Here is a 22017-nt window from a genome sequence, read left to right on the forward strand (position 1 = left end):
GCGGATTACCGAGCGCGAACTGTACATATATCACCAGACATTGTACCATGACGTAACATTTATGGTTTTCTGAACAAGGTTACTTCATTTCAATTACATTGCGCCAAATCTAACGTAGAAAGAAAGATAAACAGCAATAAAGAAAGAAGGTAAAATTCACACTTGCAACGAATAGAAACAGGGGAGAGCGCAATCTAAAGCGTAAGGTGCATTTGACAAAGTTGGTGCGAATAATGCTCGCAAATCACGGCGGTGTGACGAGCATTACATTTTCGTAGCCCAAAGCAAGCGATTTCAATAAAAAAATTAAAAGTCGAGTTAAATTTTTGAAATCATTATAGTTCGAATCGAGATGTTTTACACATTTATTTTTTTATTGAATTTGTTTGAGTTTCCATTAGGTTTTTTTCATCAAAAATTTGAGTGTGATTGGCTGGATCACAGTTATGATCTAAGTAACTCGATGGTAAAAATATAGCTTTATTGTAATTTAGATTGATGGCTATAGTCCAGGGATCGGCAAGGTACGGCTTTTTGATATCGAGATGGTGGCTGTAAACAGTTCATATATTTCAAAGAACTTTTACACATTTTTGCTCATGGTTTAACAATTTGGCTCTTCACATGAAACTCAACAAAGTTGTTTTGTAGAATTTAGTTCCGGTCGCAAGTTTACCGACCGCTGCTATAGCCTATATATTTATATATATTTTTTTAAGATGACTCATAGAAACGTAGTGGAAAAAGGTTAAATATATTAAAAAAATGTTATAATAAATACATAAACTGAAGTTATTTTTCTCCGGTACTAAACCACAATGAACTGCAAAGTAAATGTCTCGTGTTATTTGACCTTCCATAACGTCGATCAAATTAAAAAAGCTCCCCCTACAACTCAAAAAACCCTTGCACAAATTAATTTGAAAATGGTGACGCGTTTCTTTTGGGCGTAGATGGTGCAAGATCCATGGTTTTACACACCCATCCTGCAATATCAACGTCCTCCGTTTCAATGTTTTTAATCCATTCGTGATTCTAAAAGATAAAAAAAATATTTTCAAAGTATAAACTCATTAGAAAATGTTCGAATCTTCTTACCATGAGTGTTTTTAAATCTGCACGCTCCTCGGGGTTCTTCTTTAGACAAAGATCAACAAAATTTTTAAAACGGTCGGTAAAAGAATTGTGCTCTAACTTAGGCGGAGGTTCGTTTACAATGTAGTCCAGTAGTTCGAAAATAGCCATTGGTTTAGGTTCAATTATGCTTTGTCCAGGAGAGCAGTCTTCTCCACGCTCCTGAAATATTAAATCTAATGTTTTTGCATCTGGAGGAGGAATCGGATACATTCCAATCGCCATTTCAACTAAAGAGAGTCCCAGTGACCATATGTCAGATTGAACAGAATAATGCGTTCCTTGTAAGCGCTCGGGCTGAAAGAAAAAGGTAATGGTATGGAACTAGCTATTATGGCCATCAAGAAAAAAAAAACAACTACAGAATACTTACCGACATATAACTTCGAGTACCTACAAAAGAATTGGCCATTGAATCAATCAACTGACCGGAAACGCCGAAATCACAAATCTTTATCTCTCCACTGCTATTTACAAGAATGTTGCTCGGTTTAACATCCCTGTGCATAATGGCATGCTTATCTCTCAGATAGCTTAGTCCTTTCAGTACTGCCGATGTTATTTTTGCCAAAATAGCTTCCGGGATTCTTCCTGCTCGTTTTAAAATTAGGTCTAATGAGCCACCATCCATGTATTCCATACATATGCTTATCTCTCCATCACTGTAGAATGCGCCATAGAATCCAACTATGTGCGGAAAATTACACTCGTGTAATACCTTAAGTTCTCGTATAATCTGCTTTTTGATTGCAGGTTTTACTTCTAGGTGTATCAATTTGCGTGCCATTATGAGCTGCGTAGGAATGTGACGTACCTTCATTACAACTCCCCCATTTCCGGAACCCAACTCGCCTAGTTTCTCTAAATCCTCATCACTGAGTTCGCCAATTTTTTCTTTTTGACTGAGAAACACTTTAATGCGTTTACGTGCACTTTCTTCCATTTCAAGTTCTTCCAATGTTTCGGTAAGTGCATCGATGCTGTTCTTAGCTTTTCCCAAAAGATTGTGTTTTCCAATCACGTATTCGGTACCTGATGGAGTTTTAAAGGAGGGTGTTGGCGTTGTTTGTTGTCCAGCAGGAACATCCACGGAACCAGGTGGCAACGTCAAATTGAGTTTGTTTTTTGTCATTTTACTCATTGATATTACAAGAAATGTGTCTAAAAAGAAAAAAAACAATATTGCACATAACATTGCATATTCTTGTATGTAACGCGGGAACTGATTTACCCTTGGGTGTATTAACTGGAACTAATCCGATACAAGGTGCCAAATAGCAGATAGTAGAAGATCTGCACGAAAACAAATTATAGTTACAAAACTTGTTTATCTTAACCGAACTACGCACGTATAACACGTTTCACAGATCGTATGTATAGAAAAAAATAGTAAAATATATCTTGATACAAAACGACTGCAGAAAGTATTTTTGCTTGAGCAAATCTGCAAAGATTTTTCGATTTTCGCTGTTCTATGAATTTGGAAAACTGACAGAAGGAAAAAAGGATTGAAATGAGCGCAGCTTGACATTCTTCCCAAGGTTAATATATTTATCGTACTTATAAAGTTTGACCTGTACAGTCTGTTCTCGAGATACGCGATTCACGACCGATTTTATCGCATGAAATTTACAGAGAAGCACCGTTTATCCGGCTATCCGTTTATTCGTGCTGTTGAGAAATGACAGTTCAATTTAAAGGTGGCATTGCGTTCCGAGGAGGATATTTGAAAAAAAAACGGATACCAGAGTACATTGTTATAACAAAAACCACTATAATTCATGCCAAATTTCAAATATTCTCATTGGAAAAACATTAAGTCATTAAAAATTTGCTAATTTGTATCAATAAATAAGATAAATTTCAAACAAAAACGAAGAATTTTTGCATACATATAGTAGAGAATAGAATAAGAAATAATAAAAAAATATAGAAGATTGATGTATAGGCAAGTGTCAAAATGATAAGAAACCTAGGACGAGAGACGGAGCCAGAGAAAGGTAGCACAAAGTGCAGAGAAACGAAAGCGGCAGAGAAACAAGAGCGGGAGAGAAACGAATTGGAGCGATGACCACGAGAGACGATCGAAATCGGAGAGAGCTTTGGAGACGACGGAGAGAGAGAACGACACAGCGATCAGTTTTTGGACGAATGTTAACGAGAGCGGTCATACAGGGTTTCACACTTTATCTCAAGACCACGGGACCCCTTGCCGAATCTGTCTTAGCCAAGGCCAAGACTGCGGTATGATGCTTGAAAACGTTGATGATACCTGAATTCATCGGATGCAATGCTGAATCTGCGGCACATTTCTCGAACACACTGTTCCGCGCCGAGGACATGTGGTCGAATATTTTTTTACACGTATAACCTTTGTGTACATCAGTGTACTGAAAACAACCTATTATTTCTTTCGTGTTTTTACCAAAAAAGACAATTTAATAAAATGAGTGAATGCATATTTCTGCAATTAAAATATTTACAAGTGTTAAGAGCGACAAGCATCCTGAGAAACATGAGACAGCAGTGGGAGGAAAAGAAAAAGATAATAAAAAGTAGAATGGAAAAAGCGAATGTAGTTGTAATTGGCGAAGAAAGCTGCGGATATCACGACACATATATTCTTTGACTCATTATCCGTGCTATTAGCATATCCGCGCGAGGTCAAGTTTCGATGAGCCTGGATAAACGGCGCTCGACTATATTTGGGATTTGATAGATAACGTCGGACTTGCGATTAGTTGTCCGACGTTATCTGTCATATACCATATAAAAAATTGACAGGCCTTCCGATAAATGTTCGGCAGAAGCCCACAACATTGAGCTGTTAAAAATGAACATTTACTGTGTACCTATTTTTGGCAGCATTTAAAGTGAAATATAACTTGTTTATCGTGATTTTAAAATTCCATTCAAGCTAGAATAAATTAAACTAGTATAAAATATTTAATACCCAAGTGCCACAAATCCATTAAACGACCATTAAACGGCTTCTAAACGACTCAAGTTCTCTACCTAAACGGAATATAGAAAGACTTCGTTTAGCAGACGGCAAACGACTCATGCATTCTACAAATAGCAAAAAAGCTGGTGGCGCTATCTGTTGGTGGGATACCCCAACCAGCTGAGCTTCATCGCTTGGAGGAGAGCTTTCTCATTTCCTCTGTACTGTTGTATGGTTTCGCATTTAAGTTATGCATCGCTAGAACTCCAATGGAAACCACCAGCACTGAAGCAAGTGAGATTTGAGTAATGGTCGATGGTGTTGATACCCACGTATCTGACCACACGACCATTCATATAGATTTTTGCTCAGAAAGTTAGAAGGCTATATAGGTCATGATAAGATGAAACTTGTCGTAACACATTGCAAGAAAAGGATAGCAATATAATGATGAGTTGTAATACGCCATCTATTGATCAAACCAATGAAGCTGTGGAGCTTTCATTTTTTTTCTATGGATATTCAATTTTCCAGTCGTTTAAGCTTATCTGTGGCGCTTGGGTAGGTACACTGCCCAAAACTGGTACAGTTAACTTAGTTTAATACACCGGACAAAATCTTTATTTTGTCCATTGGGTAATGGTTGCTCGATTTCACAAGCAGAAAACGTCAACGTAAACGGTCGTATTCCCTTAACCACCTTGGGCTTCAGTGTGGTCAGATTATTTTGGCGGATTTCGGTAGGAGCGCCAACATTTTATCTGTAGTTTTCGGTAGGTTAAAACTTGAAACTCCTTAGGTGGGGGGGGGGGGGGGAGTGCTAATGCGTAAAATGAAAGATCCATCCCAGGTGACAACTGTTCTACATTTTTAGCTTAAACTCCTTGCGAACAGCTCGATTGAACCCATTGCCTCATATGAACGCTTGAAAACATGGGTGTGTGAGTGAACAACGATGTGTTGAAGCGTTGAAGTTTATGTCAGAACTTCGGTAGAAGCCGGACAAACAAGAAGCTTGCAGTTTCGTCCTCGGTGTTCAACAGCCAAAACACTGAGTAAAAAGAAATAAACGATCTATCCAGGAGCATCAGAATAGCTGAGAAACGCAGGGAAAATAACAAAACAACGTGAAAGAGTGTTTTATAATAAACTTGTTGTTTAATATGGATTGAACAGTACGCATGTTTTGTTTTGGGCCGGTAGCTTGTGCACAACGTGATGACATTTCTCAAAATGGCACCAGAAAAAACGCTTCACACTGACGTTTCAACTGTTATAATAAGCTTAAACTCTGCAATATCGCTTGCTCTTTAAGCCAATTTTAAGCCTGCTCTTTAAGCTTCCAGCAACTCGAAAAACGCTAACAATCTGCTCGAAAATGTCACTTGGGATGTCACGAGAATATGCATCCTTTATCTAGGATATGGATTAGATTTGGTTCAGCGGTTAAACAAATGAAGGTCTTTCTGAAGTGTCGATTTGAAAATTGTACTAGGAATTCTAAGCCAAAGAAGGACTAAGACTCAGTGGTGGCATGTTATTTTTCTCGGGCCTCCACGCGACCGCTTAGAGCCGCAGCAGTGCTCCATCGGATATGATTTTATCGTACGTGCTATCATTCAATTTTCGCTGGATTATTTAGACTGATTTTATTGTTTGGCTAAGTTTTATAGTTCAATGATTAAAAAAATTGAGATTTTTCCTTCAAACCCTAGGCTGGAAATAGACGAACCGAGATCGTCGCGGTACCGCGAAATTCGCGCCTTGTTTATAACAGTTGTAGAACAGTAGAGCTGTCAAATCTTCCGCGCCTCCAATCGCGCTTGCTGTTTCGCAGAGATACCCAACATCGGTATTGCTGAGATTTTCGCGGTAGCGCGAACCGATTATTTTTACTTTTCCTGGCGGATTTGTGTGAAAACTCGTGTCGAGAAATGAGTTTTGTATTTTATTTTGCATAAACTATGTGAAATAAATAATTTGATTCGCAAATTGATAGAAAAATATTTCTTCTTGGCACATTCAATCGTCACCAGACCTCGGATGGTTCCATACACGAACCGCGATTATCTCGCCTATCTGTCAGATTTTATAACATAATTGACAGCTCAAGTCATACGCGATTTTCGCGGTACCGCGATGATCTCGGTTCGTCTATTTCCAGCCCTAGATATATACAGTAGAACGTCGATTATCCGGGGGCGGATTAACCGGCGGGCGGCTTAACCGTGCGCATAAATGTGACAGCTGCTCAAACGTACGGCGAACATTTGCAGCGATAGTCAAGTGGGCAACCAGTTTTTTGTGCAACTCTGTAGTGTTTAGTGGTATTTTCGAAATTCATGTTTGCCCGTGAAAAGTTGCCAAACCTACAGTTATTGAATAAAATAATATTCTACAAACGATTAATCGATTAAATCAAAGTGAATTAATCATAACACTAGTGAATTTTATAATTTTTATATGAATTTGACATTTCTTGGACCATTTTCCGTGCAAATCGATTAACCGGTAACCGTCCGGTCCCGAGCTGCCCGGATAATCGATGTTCTACTGTATATATACATCGGTGTTTCTGGTCACTCTGTTGGGCTTGACACCATAAAACTTATTTGTGCGCGCTTTTAAATGTCAACATACCACGATTCCAGAAAAGACGCGGTTGGCTAAACAATTGGTGAAATATTAAATAGAGTTATCGCATTTCATCCGTGTGATAAGTTCAACGTAAATGGCCAGTTATGTTTGACGAGTAATTATAGTGTCTTGCAGTGTGATTTAATGTCGTATATCTGGTATATGGTGACGTACTGATTCTATGAGCAAAGTGCTGGATTGTTGATACAAAGTGGAAAGAATTGCTACTCCAACTCGTAATAATGGATTCTTCAGGTTCAACGATGGTGCAAGATAGCTCCAAATTGTCTCCAGGAGCAAGTGCTCGTAAAATGAAGCAAAGTCGACTGCCGTTTCAAATATTGTCAACATCTGCCAAAACTTTCGATGAACCTGTAGAAGCACGGAAGAGAAAACCATCAACGGAAGGAATAGATCTCGGACATGTAGCCAAAGCTGGACGCATATCGGAAGTCAAAGAGAATGTTACGACACTGGTCGCGGAAGAAACGCGGAAACAGATAGTTGAGATCGCAGAGCCAAATGTTACGAATGCTGATATGGAAACATCTGAGCCGGCTGTTGGTTGCAGTGGTCTGCCTACAAGTAAGGCGAATAAGAAGAGCAGTGGGAAAAGCGATGTAAAAAGGACAGAGTCACCAAAAATATTAATAAAACTGCCCATAGGAAAACGTAAACGTCCTTTGGGAAAAGTGAAACCTGTGAAACGAAAGGCATTTATTGAAGATAGGTTGAATTTGAGCGGTGGTATTACGAATGAGGTTTTAATTTTGGATGATACAGATTTATCAGACGACTCTATTGATGAGACAGAAAACTGGAAATCTTTAAGTGTAAAAGAGGATTCAAAGATTTTGCATGATAATTCTAAAAATGTTACAATGACGCCAAACTCAACTATAGTGCTGGAATCTTCTGCTAAAGATTACAAGTTTGTAGCAGATTCGGTAGGTGTGAGTGATACAAAAACAAATTACATTGGTTCACCGCAGTTAGATGCGATTGTTAAAAAGGAGCAAGATATGGAGGCTTTGTTTAAGGAAGACATTTTTGCTCCACATACAGAGGTTGAATTAAAAACTCATTCGAAGACGGATCGATCAAGCAGTGCTAATTTTGTAGACCCGTCATATGATATTGATTCTAGCGAAGATGATGTGTATATGCTTTGTACACCTAATTCTAAGATTGTTCCGAATGAAGACGATAATAGGGCTCGTAAACTTACTCCAAAACAAATAGCTCGACGACAAGAATACGAAAAACGGCAAGCAATTAAACAAAAGGAGAAAGAGGAAAAGCTGCGCAAACTGCAACAAGAAAAAGATGAAAAAGCGCGAGAAAAAGAAGAACAGGAGCGATTGCGGCGAAAAGAACGCGAAGAAAAAGAGGAACAAAAACGCAAGGAGCGAGAAGAAAAAGAAGAGTTGAGACGCAGGGACCGCGAGGAAAGGGAAGAACAAAAACGTAAAGAACGCGAGGAAAAGGAAGAACATAAACGAAAGGAGCGCGAAGAAAAGGAAAGAAAACGACAAGTAGAAATTGAGCAGAAAAATGAAGAAAGGCGTTTAAAAGAAGAAGAACGCCGTAAAAAGGAAGAGCAAAAGGAAGAAGAACGCAAACGTAAGGAAGAAGAAAAAGAAGCAGAGGAAAAACGGAAACAGAAGGTGGCACAAGCTTTCACGAGCTTTTTTGTCAAGAAACCGATCAATGGAGGAGGCGTAAAAGCTTCTGATGATGAAAACTCAGTGGAATCTTGTTTTGGTGGAATAACGAGCACAACAACGACTATCATGGAGCGGCAAAGATTTATGCCGTTTTGCGTTAAAGGAGATATGCGACTGGCACCAACAGTTCGTAGAGTTTTGGATGATGTTCAAAGAGATGCTCTGGAAAGGGTGTTCTATATTACCGATGATGGTCAGGCAATGGATCGCACCAATTTGTATCTTGAGAAGTTAAAAAGTAAATCTCATAAGCCCTTAAAGACAGATCGAACTTGGAATGTCGAAGATGAAGAGGAATGCGATGATATTATGGTTGTTGGTATGTATGATTTGAGTGTTATTTCAGTTGTGATGCGCGTATCATTAATTTTTGTTGTTGTTTTTTTAGATGAAAATGTATGCCATCAGATCGAGGAAGATCCTGGAAAAATGAAGCAAAAATTGAAAACCAAGTTTTTTCTGTTTGAAGAAAATCGTCGTCCGCCCTATAGAGGAACATGGCGAAAACGAAGCTGTTTGATAAAGGCGCGACGTCCTTTTGCTCAAGACATGGTAAGAGAATTTAATGATTGTAGAACTTTAATAATAACCCCATGCACAAAAGAAACTAAAATTGATTCTGTTTAATTTAAGAAATTCTTTGATTACGAAGTAGACTCTGACGATGAATGGGAAGAAGAAGAACCCGGCGAATCACTGCATGGCAGCGATGACGAGAAGGATGTAGATCCTGAAGAAGACTACGAGGTTGATAATGAATTTTTCGTGCCTCATGGCCACCTTAGTGACGAAGAGCTGCATGCTGAGGAGGAAGGCGAAATAGACGATAATAGTCCCGAGGTACAAAAAGTAAAGTTGAAACTAATGCAACAAGAGTTTGTAGCAGAGATGAAAAAGAAAACCGAGAAGATTAAACCCAGGCTCATAGGGTGTATTTGGACAAATGTTAGCGCGGAAGACAAAGCTCGTTCCTCGGAGTGTTCTGCAATCATTTGGAAAATGCTTGACGACCGTGCTATGCTTTATAATCCAGATGAACCTATTTCATTTACTCGATCCCACTCAAGGGCAAACGGTAGTTGCAATGATCAAGATTTAACTTCCATTTCTCCTAGTAAAGATATCGAAAAATCAGTAATAAAAAAGGTCAAAATAACAGATGAAGCCGTCTGCGACTTAGCGCGATTGGTTCATGGAAATGTGAATAATCGTAAATTTTTAGTTCGCGAATTTCATGCCTTTTGGAATAGTCGGAACGAATCTGTTGAATTTAGCTTCGAAAGTATAAGAAACAAAATTAAAGAGATAGCTAAATGGGGCGCATGTCGTATTAAAGGAACGATGGAGGGAAAATTATGTTGGACAGTAGAAAATAGCGTTTTGGAACAGTGCAAACTGATGGATTTGCCATTACCGAACGATTGGAAGTATCAGTTACAAAAAGAAAGTTTCATAAAAATGGACAAGAAACCCGACGCGAAGCAAGAGTCTAAATTAGAAACACAAAAAACACCTCCAATTGATACGAACAATGCACGAAAAGATGCAAATGAGGTGACCGTCAGTACATCCAAAACGAAATTAAACGAAACCACGTCTATGGCAGGTAGTATCGTGAAATTTGCAAAAGTAATGTTTAAAGAAGATGAGAATGAGACGTTGGTCTTGGACAGTTCTACATTAAAAAAAGGTCTATCATCATCTCTTCTCAAAAATCTGGATAGCAAAAAAGAAAAAAATACAACAAAACCAGCTACAAAGTGCTCTAGCACTGAGACATTCACAGATCAAAATTCAAAAAAACGTGTTAAACTTTTGATGTCCGTTCCTAGGGGTCAGAATATAAATCAGTCTACAAAAAATAACCTAATCAGTCAGTTTTTGTGCAGGGAGAATAGAAAAAATGATCAATCAATTAAAAAATCAGATGATACAATAATCGAAATCGATTGACCCTTGCGTTGAAATGTAACGTTTGTTTAGATAAGATTCTGTAATATGTATTTATAGTTTATTATTTTCCCATGTTCTTGCAATTAATACAGCCTATCACATGCGAATATATGCGGCAACGAATAATTTGCTGTGTTTTTTTCAATTTAAATTAATCAATTATTACATTTTGATATCCCCCCAACACCCCCCACGCCCCAACCCCTAGGACAACAGCGAAGGTGTTGGAATTGGTAGCAATTGGATTGAAGTTTATTTGATACCAGATCGTGCAGGAGAATCGTGCATACTATGGGCTTTACCGACTGCTGCGATCCAGAAGACTTCGAGCTCGCACGAAATGTGAGGAATAATATCGCACATTAATTCGCCCGGTGGTCCTCTATGGAGTCCTGGACCATCCGAGCGTAGGATGCAAACGCTCTAGGCCTGTTTGAGCGACGCATCCTACGAACCATCTTTGACGGTATGTTCGAGCATGGAGCGTGGAGAAGGATGAACCACGAGCTTGTTTAGCTGTACGGCGAACCGAGGATACGATGGCCGAAGCATGTCATGAGAATGCCGGACTCATGTCCCAGAAGGTTTTTGGTTGTCGGAGCAATCCGGTTATAGCTACCAGAGCGGAACAACTTGCAATGGATTAATGTGTAACCGGACAACTCCGGGTGATTTCGGACGACTCCGACTCCGGACAAATCTGGACGACACCGAATGACTACGATTCCGGATGACTCGGACGGCTGTGGGTGTGCTCCAGAGAGCACATCACTAGTTGAGGGTTGTTAGAACATGAACGTAAGAATGTAGTCTTGCACGGAAGAATCTTAAGACTATTATGTGATTTAGAATGTCTAAATTAACACATTCAAATAAAACAGTTTTTTTGCGGGCAGCTGTAGAAATTGTATGTGCGCAGGTTTTTTTAAAAGTATATTTTTCAGGGCTCTGCGAAGTCTTTATTTGCAGGAATAATGTGGCATTCGTGCTGTATCAGTTTTAGTAAAATTTATATAAGCAAAATAATGGAAAAAGAATGTGGTAGAGAGCATTTATATTCATTATACAGATGGTGGTAGAGAAATGATGGTGGTGACAACAGGGTATGCTTGTGCATGATGAGTATGTAATTTGTGACCCAGCTCACGCTAGATGAATTCTACCTCACTCTGTAGCATAGATGGCTGGGGTACGGAGCAGTTTTTTTTACTATGGATTTGCTATTGTCTGGGCGTTCTGGCTTGGTGTCACACATGTTGACTAATGCTGCACCCGTTTGTTGCCGTATGACTATTTTCCCCGTTGTTCGTCACTCCCGGGAAAATTGAAAATTCCAATGCGTGAACATTGTGCAATGCTTAGCTGTGCATGGGAAGGGATAGCTGAGTAGCAAGGAAAGAGAGGGTGCGGGGTTGATTTGGTTGTGGAATGAGTTTTTTTTTGTATTTTCGTTACGTTCTGGTGATTTCTAGCGTTTAATGATGTTACTGACACGCTATACCTGCAGGTTTAAAAAGTTTGTTTAGTCTTGTGGTAACGCTGTCCCTATTCAGACGTGGTTCTGTTACATGTTGCGCTAGATATTGAGATATTTGCAGATATCCGACACATACTAAAAGGTATTTTTTAAATTTTATATTGTAATGGTACGTACACGTTTTATGGTTAGTTTGGGTTTCATGTATATGTTAGCCTTTTTGTGTGGATATTGAGTACAGATTGATATTACTTTTTTTGTTTGTTTATTTTAATAGAGAATTTGAGCGGAATGGTCTCATTCTCCTCTTTTAATAAGTGAATTAATTCTATACTTAATAACTAACATTCATCTTTGTGGCTTGCAGTTAACATATACCGAGTAGTCTCGGTTTTCTTAAAAGATAGTTATTACTGAAAAAATACAGTGTCTTCGTACATTTATGGTACAGGTTGTCCCCGATATACGCGGTTTTTTACATTCCACAGTTCTTCGAGCAAATTGTACTGATTTGACACATCAATAGTCAAATGCAAAATAAATTTCATTTTGTTTGTTTGTTTTTTTTTATTACGGCCTGGCCGTAATAACCGTTTTTTTTTAAATCATTCCAAAAGGTACTAACTAGAGTGTATTCTTCGGTCAGAATCATATCAATAATTTATTTCGTGGTTCAAACCTATCAAGCAAAATGATAACAAAAGAAAACGAAAATTCACCATATTTTTACTAAATCTGTAAAATTTGACTTATGCGGAAACTCAAGATTAGCGATTATTCCTGACCCGCATTAACAACCTATCTGGGCGACAAACTATACTCTAGATTTTTAACACACTTTCGTAAATATCGTTGCCAGTTCTCAAACTAAACTTAAAATTTGATGCAATACGATAGGTAATCTTTGAGACCATTTATGAAATCGGTTCGGCCACACACTTGTCCATTAAGTCGTAGATGTACCATCAATTGATTGAATTCCAATTATGAGGTTTTGTACGTTTGGCCAAATTAGTAAAAACTAAGTGCTATAATCTTGGATTTTAAAAATTTCAACGATGCTCAGAAAAAAAATTCCTATCCTAAAGATAACATCAACATTTTAAGTTTGAGAAATATCCACGATTTGAGTGAAAATCAGAGGAAAAAAATTAGCGTACCATCAATTTAGTAAGCTGCTAGTATGTGTATAGTGTGTATAATCTCACAATCCTGAACAAGTGATTAGAAAAGCGCAAAAATAACTACATTAGATCGTCGATGATTCGGGTAGCTTGGGGCCCTACGGTTGCCGGTTAATCGGTTTCCACGAGTAATGGTCCAAGAAATGTCAAATTAATATTTATAAAAAAACACTGGTTTTACTAACAATTCACTTTGTATCAATCGAATTATCATTAGTAAAATATATTTTTTGTATAATAAAAATATTGCTTATTAACTTGACTATCACTGCAAAAGTTCTCCACGATTGAACAACTGTTAAATTTACGCGCACGTTTAAGCCGCTACCCTTTTAATCCGCTCCTGGATAATCGAGGATCGTTTGTATTTTCAAATGTGTTCAATTTATTCAATTTGACAAAATTTTTAACATAACAATTATTTTTAGTAGCTTTTCTTCTTCTTCTTTGGCTCAACAACCGATGTCGGTCAAGGCCTGCCTGTACCCACTTGTGGGCTTGGCTTTCAGTGACTAATAGATTTCCCCCCATAGCAGGATAGTCAGTCCTACGTATGGCGGCGCGGTCTATTTGGGGATTGAACCCATGACGGGCATGTTGTTAAGTTGTACGAGTTGACGACTGTACTACGAGACCGGCTCAAGTTGCTTTTATTGTAGCGAAAATGTAATAGCACGACAAGAACAGACCATAACACAACGCAATCATGGATTTCATACACTATTTTTATAGTGTAGTCTTGAAATTTACATGTTAATAGAATGCTTCAATAACAAATTACCATAGATGTAAATGAAGGAGGGACATGATTGCGATCATTTCGATGTAGCTATATCAAATTCAATAGCATATGCATACTAAGTGACTCGCGCTCTAGATCGCAATAAGTAGGTTCGCTTCGTTCAATAATCGGAATAATCAGAACTGTGCCGAAATGTAGTAGGTTTGGTTGGAATCGGGATTTTATTTATTCTAACAAATCAATGTTCATTGAGTCGTAATTTTCTCTATGAAATCCAAATCAGCGCCAATATCAAATACATGTAAGGAGAGCTGAGAAAACATAACAGACCTTTTCTATTATCAATAAACCTTTTCTTTCAGTTTTGTTCCTTTTGTCAAATGAGCCTAGTTGATATATGTGCCAAGGTCCGAGCTAAAATAAATTCAGCATTATAGTCGATAGTAAGTATATCATATAATTTTTTTGTGATGAATTTAATGTGTTTGATGCGTATATGTTTATTTCAGTCAAAAATAGCAATACTTGCATCAATGGATATGACGGAATGGAAATGTTTCGTCATCTTAGGACTGGTGTTAATTAATTATCACGTAGGAATGAGTAAAGCGGAAGATAAAAATACGGAACAACTGGCAGACCATAATGTAACACTAGTAATAACTGACATAGTTGAAATGAAACAAGGGGCTGTTAAGCAGCCTGTAAAAGATTGGAGAGATCCGCTATATCGCAAGAATCAGCTTGCAAATACACCAACATATTTGCGGCCAAATGTTAAGGAAGTTTTTATGTCAATGCAAACTCGTGTAAAACGAGAGCTTCAAAATATAGCTACTGAAACTCACACGAAAACAGAAGATGGTGACGAAAATTTACCTGTGCCCGAAAAACAATCAATGAATACGCAGCCCATAATGCGAAAAGAAGCATGGGTAAAACCAGCACAGATGCATCTAGAGTTTCAATCAAAAAAAGTAAAAGAAGAAATCGATTCCGACGCTGAAGAATCAATATTAATCCAAGAGGGCATAAAGTCACGTGCTCCAAAAGTAAACTTTATCACACAACAAAGAAAAAGTGGTTTCACGCCATCAGACACTCTGGAAAGAACGAATGATAAGTTGATACAAGAGTTGTATAAGAAACCACAGAGAAGTCTGAACTATGAACATCCATGGACATATGATTCATTTATGGCCACATCTCAATCTCCGATGTATCCTCAAATTCACAACAAGTACGATTCATTTCATCGTGACATGATTAACCGCATGCATCCTCCAGCACCGCATCACTTCGACCATTACTACGAGCGTCGGCATGACGTAGAATACGATTCGTATTTCCCTCGATACAAATTTCCTTATTATTACTATTATCCGGATATGCGTTATGACGTTCCGTTGCACTATAGAGATAGGAACAATCTTTACCCAACTGAACAGTTGACACGCGCCATTCCTTCATATAACAGACCTTTGCCAACCACCGTGGTTCCGCCAACAATGCGTAATCGTCGTATAATATATTTCGCAACATTGCCGGAAATAGTCCGTAAACATCCAAAAGAGAACATCATGAACGATCGTTTATATCAAGGAGATCGATATAGTACTTATACTATGAAATATTTCTATCCCTCAAGCGCCTACAAATATCCTCGGCCTGCAAAAAAAGCAAACAAAGATGATAAGTACGTCAGTTCGAAGCCAATAAAAATTGTACGTGAGGCAGATGTCATTGAAAATAGACAATCTTCAATAAGAGATCTACAGAAAATTAATCTAGAGCTACAACCAAAAACATCGGCTAACTTCCGAGGATGAATGAATGCATCGTTCGACGCAAGAACATCTTTGCTCGGAATGAGGCGATTTTCATGATGATAATTTTATTATGCGTGGATCGTTCTTCGTAATTAATTCTATGTATGTAGTATGTTATTTTTCTGACAATAAGGGCAACTACGTGCATAAATTTAGTTCATTTTTTCTGTGTATTTTTTTTTCAAATAAGTTTTAACGGTATGTTCTCAATTACAAACTATATTATCTGAAACTTTAACACTTTGCAAATTACAGTTCACAAATATGAAATTGCAACATGTGCGTCGAATTTCTTTTAAAAAAAGTTAAGAAAGGAACCCGTAAGCTTTTATCGTTCATGTTTTTCATAAGTTTAACAGTCGCTGTTAGCGAAACTTGGTTGCATTTGGTACAGTAACATAATTTCATATATATTTTTTTAGAAAATGTTCATATTAATGGTTCATAGTTTCAGCAACCTTCTTCTTTTTTGGCGCAACAATTGTTATCGGTCAAGGTTTGCCTGTATGTCTGAGAGCTGCATATCTCGGGAACAGACTGTAATTCATTGAAGAACCCCTTTTTTTAATTATCGAAATTTTAAATTTTGCACATGTTATAGTTAGTTGGGTTTCGGTGTGGTTTTCTTGCGTGTGCCTTATTAATTATGTCAATCCTTTGCAATCGTCGTTGGCGAAAAATGTACGATAATTATCACACATCGCGAAAGAATTTCACGCTTTTATGTACGTGTCCACGTACTTCGGAATCATTGGATCATTAGTTTTCAACAATAATGATGAAGTTTGAACATTAATTTGATAACGTGGGAGAGGTGGGCAAAATACAAAACGGAACATGCTATTTTCTGTTTTTTTTTTTTTTTTACACATGGCAATTATGTTTTGCTTTCGTCATTTACTTAATTCCCATTTAGTTTCCGAAATCTTACGATAGCGATTGGCGTTTATTCGTTAATTATTTTTTCCTCAATGCTATTATTACGTGTTTGATTTTGTTTGGTGGGGCGTGTCGCTTGTGAAGAGGATACTATAAAGTTTGCTCTTGATCCCAGTACGCCTTTTACGCCGCTACACGTGAGCTGATCTGCAGATTGTCAAAAGACCTTCGGAATGTTGGTTATGTGCAATGCCAATTAATTAAATTCGAAAAATTTCACAAATGCTTAACAAACACATGCTAATTGGACGAATGCATGTATTACAGGGGGTTCCAAGCTACTTTCGAATGAAAACATTGTTTTACATCGCGTGCAAGAAGTTACAGGGGTTTCCAAGTCATTTTCGAATGTAAACATTGTTTTTCACCGCGTGCAAAATGTTATTCCACATCAATCTGATATTTAAATTCCATCAAAATAATTTTTAATTTCTACAGCATGATTTTCAATACGACTCAAGCTGGATTGAGTTTGGCAGTTCTTTGTTATGTGTTGAAAATCATTTGTTGAAACTTAAATTTCATATTGCAACAAATAAACCATTAAATAGCTGTTGAAAAACATACTGGATGCGGTAAAGAACAATGTTTACATTCGAAACTGACTTGGAAAACCTTGTAATATTTTAAACCAGATACTTAAACTTTGTCTTAAAAACTGGTTTTGCACAAGCAAGACATTAGGTTAATTTGTGCGTTCTAAGCAAGAGTTGTTCTTAAAATAATGACAAAATAAAATAGGGAAAAATAATAAAAGGGAACTAATAATAGATAAAATGAAAAATAAAATAAATATCTTAGTTTCAATCGTTCAACCAACCCACAGGATAGCGCTAGAGGTGTCAAATAAATTTAGGCCAAACAAATAAATTTAGTTAACCAGAAAACATAAACTTTTATGTCCTATGTGTTACTCATCAGAAATATACGTAACATGCAAAGGAAGAAAAAAGCGTAACAAAACTTGCAAAACCATATTTTGCCATGTTCATGTTTAACATCGAGCATTCGATTTAAAATATTAAAATTTAATCACAACTTTTGGAGCATTATGTTTTAGCCACCGTGGCGAAGGCACCACTGCACAGCACTTATTGTCTGCAAGAAAGACATGAAGGGCGTAAATGTGACTTTTCTAACAACATTCACGTGCTTGATACCGTGGTGTCATTATGAAGGAGGGGGGGGGGGGTGTAGAGCAATTGTTATTATATTTTTATGTACGCAATCGAAAAGTAGCAATCGTACATGAAAAAATAAAAAAAATGCAAAATTTTAACCATTGGTTATCATGGGAGTAGGGGCTACGTGTAAAATGTTTGAACCTTTATAATCACAAATCTCTTTTCTATAATAAAATTCTAGTAAATGCTGATCAGCGCGTTGCTTTCCAGCGGCTGCTTGGATACTTTTTGCTCAGTAAATCAAAGTTCAACCAGTGACTGCAGACTTTTTATATGCGATTTTTAATTACATTTACATTTAATTATATAGTGATAAATTATATTGCGTGATTTTTCGAGATAGTCAATCCTTGCTTAGGGCGGCGATAGTACCGCAGGACCCGTCTATTAAAAAAAACCCACTGGACTGGATAGTCCCCTGACTGAGATTGATAGTGGTACTATTTTTGGAGACGAATTAAAAAGGCAACAGAATCAGGACCCGGAAAGGGGTCTGTTCCAGGACCGATTCCATTTCAAGGACCAGTATGGGTGTGAGATCAGTTCCAGTAACGATAGGTATATGTAACAAGATTTGAAAGGGATCTGGATCAGTTTTATGACCAGTATAGGTTAAGTGGAAGTTCTGGTATGAGTTTAGAAACAATTTCAGGGCCGGTACAGATTGGAGAACAGTGCCAGGACCGGTAAAGGATCAAGATCAATTCCAGGTCCGGCATGGGATCGGGATCAATTCCACGCCGGCATGGTGTCAGAATCAATTCCAGGGCCAGAGAATGCATAACCTCATGACTAAGGTGGCTCTCTGGCACCAATCGAAAGAGAAACAAACACGACACGTTCGATAGGTGCTCTGTCAGCTGTTCGATGCCGTATAGACCTGTCATGATGAACTGCAATACGCCTATCTTTTCATCTTAAAAATGAATCATTTTCATAGTTTAAATGAATATCCATCTACAGGGGGGAGATTTAATAAATAATTAACTAGTAATTCACATCAATAATAATATAAAAATGTTCTCGAGATACTTGGTTAATGCGTTTCGAAGGCATCCGCATTATATGAATACAGGCGGTCCCCGAGATACACGGTTAATGGGGACCGAAAACGGCCGCAAAATACCGCGTATCTCGAATTTCCGAGTAAGTCGAATCTCGTAATTTTCAGCCAAAATATCATTAATCTTCGTGTAATTTTGCAAGTAGGGGATGGTTTTAGCCACCAAATTAATTATTTGATATGTTTCTAATGAATTGAACAGTTTTCAACCTTTTTAAATGGTATTTTACATTCGATCAATACGGAAATTATTTGGTATTTCACAATGGATGTGTCAAATCAGTACAATTTGCTCAAAGAACTGTCAAATTTAGAAAACCGCGTATCTCCGAATCCGCGTATAAGAGGTACCGTGTATCTCGGGGACCGCCTCTACAGTAGAACGTCGATTATCCGGGGACGGATTAACCGGCGGGCGGCTTAACCGTGCGTATAAATCTGACAGCTGTTCATACGTACGGCGAAAGTTTGCAGCGATTATCAATTGGGTAACCAGTTTCTTGTGCAGCTCTACTAACTAACTAACTACTAACGATTAATCGATTGATTCTAGGTGAATTAATAATAAAACTAGTGAATTTCATATGTTTTATATGCGTTTGACATTTCTTGGTCCATTGTCCGTGCAAATCGATTAACCGGCAACAGTTCGGTCCCGAGCTGCCCGGATAATCGACGCTCTACTGTATCTGAGTATGCAAAATACAGTGAACCCTCTCTTATTCGACACCTCTCCAATTTGAAAAACCTCTCTTATTTGAACATTTTGCACAGTCCCTTGATTTCCAGTACATATTTGTTCCTCTAATTTGGAAAACCTCTGAAATCTGTGTCCCTCTTATTTGTGTATGGTGTTGCCATGGTTATTGAATGATGTATGCTCAAATTGGCAATCCTGTTCGCAGTTTCCTATAGCAACAGTTAAGGCTGCATACTAAATGTTCTGTCTCTTTCTTGTTTGGATGGACCTTTCATTCACTTTCCATCTCTGTAATTTGAAAACCTCTCTTATTCGACAGTCCCATCGCCTCTCAAATAAGAGAGGGTTCACTGTATCACGTTTTGCAATAAAAATACATATGAAAAATAGTTTTTTTTATAAGGTTTACGTACTATTTACCATGCCTGTTATTGGTTCAAGCCCCGAATGGACCGTGCCCCCATACGTAGGACTGACTTTCCTGCTATGGTAATCAGTGTACAGTCTTTCCCCGAATTACGCGAATATTTAATTTTGACACTTTATACGTTAAATTGGTACAATTTTCTCAAAGAATTGCCAAAATAAAAATTAATTTCAGTTTTGTTATATGTTTGAAATCACTAAATACACATACTTATCCAAATTCTGTACATGAAATGTATAAAATAACTAATAATGAACATGAAATTATTAAATTTAATTATAAATAACTTTGTATCATTCATATTTTGGATAAAATAATGTTAAATGTTTAAACTTACGTGAAAATCCTCAAATTACTCGGGGAAAGACTGGTCATTATTAATAGTACAGGCAGGCCGTTGATCGACCGACAACGATTGTTAAGACAAAGAAGAAGAGTGTTCACCAAGCCAGATATTCAATGATGTGGAATTAGAATTTGTGTCACTTGTTGAGCAACACAACGACGATTTTTGTAGGACTACCATTAGTTGGAATGCTTCTCATTACGAATAGATCATCGAACCAGTCCTTAACAGTCTCGCGGTTTTGAAGAAATAGATCAATGAATTATCATCTAATTTTGTATTTATTTTCGAAAGTTAAACTAAACTTCATAAAAAAACGAACTAAAAAAATTTTTTAAAGAATCCTATATGGACTGGTCGAGCACTGCTCGTGCAAAACTGTAAAGTCACGCTCACCTTGTCCGAGCAGTGCTCGGGTAAAACTGTTAAGGGGATTACAACTATGGTACATCACGATATTATCGGAGGTTATCGAATTTCCGTCACACTATTTTATTTCTTAGTTGTCTTGAATGCGAATACACTGGCCGATTAAAAATTCGCCAGGCTAGGCAGATTAATATGATTTACAAACTGTCTTCAAACAGTGCTATGTTCGTTGATCGTAAAGAGTTTGTTGAGATGTTGAAAATCAAGTGGAGATAAGTAATCAGCCAACCGTAGAAAAGGCCGTCATTTTTCATCCTTCACATGTCAACTGTGACAAAATGAGCCGCTCTCCCGCGACACGACAATTCGCCTGAAACGCGAGGCGAAGATCATTTAAATCCATTTACGATGGTTGTCTTTTGCTTTGTGGTATATTTTGTTCTCTGAAACTGAATAAACCGCATTATTTTCTGCAACTCGTTTGAGAGACACAAAAAGAAAGAAACAACTTTAGATGGTACGAAGTAAAGTTGAAAGAAACCGTCTTATCCCAGCGATGAAATAAATACGTCGCTCAAAAATGCCGCAAACAGTCTAAAATGTGACTATAACGTATAATGGAGCTTACCATAAAAAAAATACTAAAATTCATTTCGGGTCTTAAATTGATGTGCTTAGGAGGTTTCCGTAGCTGAAGTTTTAATCAAAACCAGAATCGTAGAATACCCACAAGATTGAAATGAATGTAACAATAAGGCTTATTATTGAGTTGTTTTAATTCGAAATTGTTGGACATGGAGACATCTTCATTGCTATAACCAATACACAACAGCCAATTGTCACAAAACACTCATCTACAATCTTAAACGTTACAATCATATGAATGACCTTTGCACTTTTATGGCCAAAGGTGTATAACCTCGACATTTAATTTATTCTGATTCACTAATTACTATCCAGATTTTTTTTCTGAGTTTTTGTTCTATTGTTGGTCAACATACAAACATCATCCAAGGCGAGAGTAACACAGAGAGAATACAAATTACCCAGTAGACACGAATATTGGTTCAAATGTGAGTACCGACACTTTGTGCGAGGGGTTGTTCGATATTAAAGGAGAATATGTAGTCTTTGTTTTCATTTCATCTTGTAGTACAGGATTCCCTTGTAGCTAGTAGAAAACGGTAGGAAAAACAATAAAATAGAGATTAGCACCCAACTGGCATTAGTTGATTGGCATCTTGAGTTTGTCATGTGGTAGTGTTCACACATTTCTTTCTCATTAACGACCGTATCCACAATGACCACTTTCATGTACTTGTGAAACGTTGATGGATTCGTGAAAAATGTGTGTTCATCTAG

The 22017-nt window shown here is 37.5% G+C and overlaps 3 protein-coding genes across 3 annotated transcripts; 2 read left to right on the forward strand and 1 right to left on the reverse strand.

Moving 5' to 3' along the window:
• Positions 1-323: 323 nt before the first annotated feature.
• Positions 324-2634, reverse strand: LOC1282062 (dual specificity mitogen-activated protein kinase kinase dSOR1). The gene is made up of 4 exons (XM_322064.6): positions 2366-2634; positions 1508-2295; positions 1099-1431; positions 324-1035 (listed from the first exon to the last, which is right to left on the reverse strand). The coding sequence occupies exons 2-4, from the start codon at positions 2273-2275 to the stop codon at positions 916-918; spliced, it is 1221 nt and encodes a 406-aa protein (XP_322064.4). The 5' UTR covers positions 2276-2295; positions 2366-2634; the 3' UTR covers positions 324-915.
• A 4047-nt stretch (positions 2635-6681) lies between these two features.
• LOC1282061 (chromatin assembly factor 1 subunit A-A) lies at positions 6682-10521 on the forward strand. Its single transcript, XM_061643514.1, has 3 exons — positions 6682-8761; positions 8831-8994; positions 9076-10521. The coding sequence occupies exons 1-3, from the start codon at positions 6958-6960 to the stop codon at positions 10393-10395; spliced, it is 3288 nt and encodes a 1095-aa protein (XP_061499498.1). The 5' UTR covers positions 6682-6957; the 3' UTR covers positions 10396-10521.
• Positions 10522-10632: 111 nt separating this feature from the next.
• Positions 10633-16470, forward strand: LOC133391254 (uncharacterized). The gene is made up of 3 exons (XM_061643515.1): positions 10633-12014; positions 14161-14241; positions 14308-16470. Exon 3 carries the CDS (start codon positions 14332-14334, stop codon positions 15625-15627), a length of 1296 nt encoding a protein of 431 aa, XP_061499499.1. The 5' UTR covers positions 10633-12014; positions 14161-14241; positions 14308-14331; the 3' UTR covers positions 15628-16470.
• The last annotated feature ends 5547 nt before the right edge of the window (positions 16471-22017 follow it).

This window comes from Anopheles gambiae, chromosome 2 (assembly GCF_943734735.2).
Source record: "Anopheles gambiae chromosome 2, idAnoGambNW_F1_1, whole genome shotgun sequence".
In the NCBI taxonomy this organism is placed as follows: Eukaryota; Metazoa; Arthropoda; class Insecta; order Diptera; family Culicidae; genus Anopheles; species Anopheles gambiae.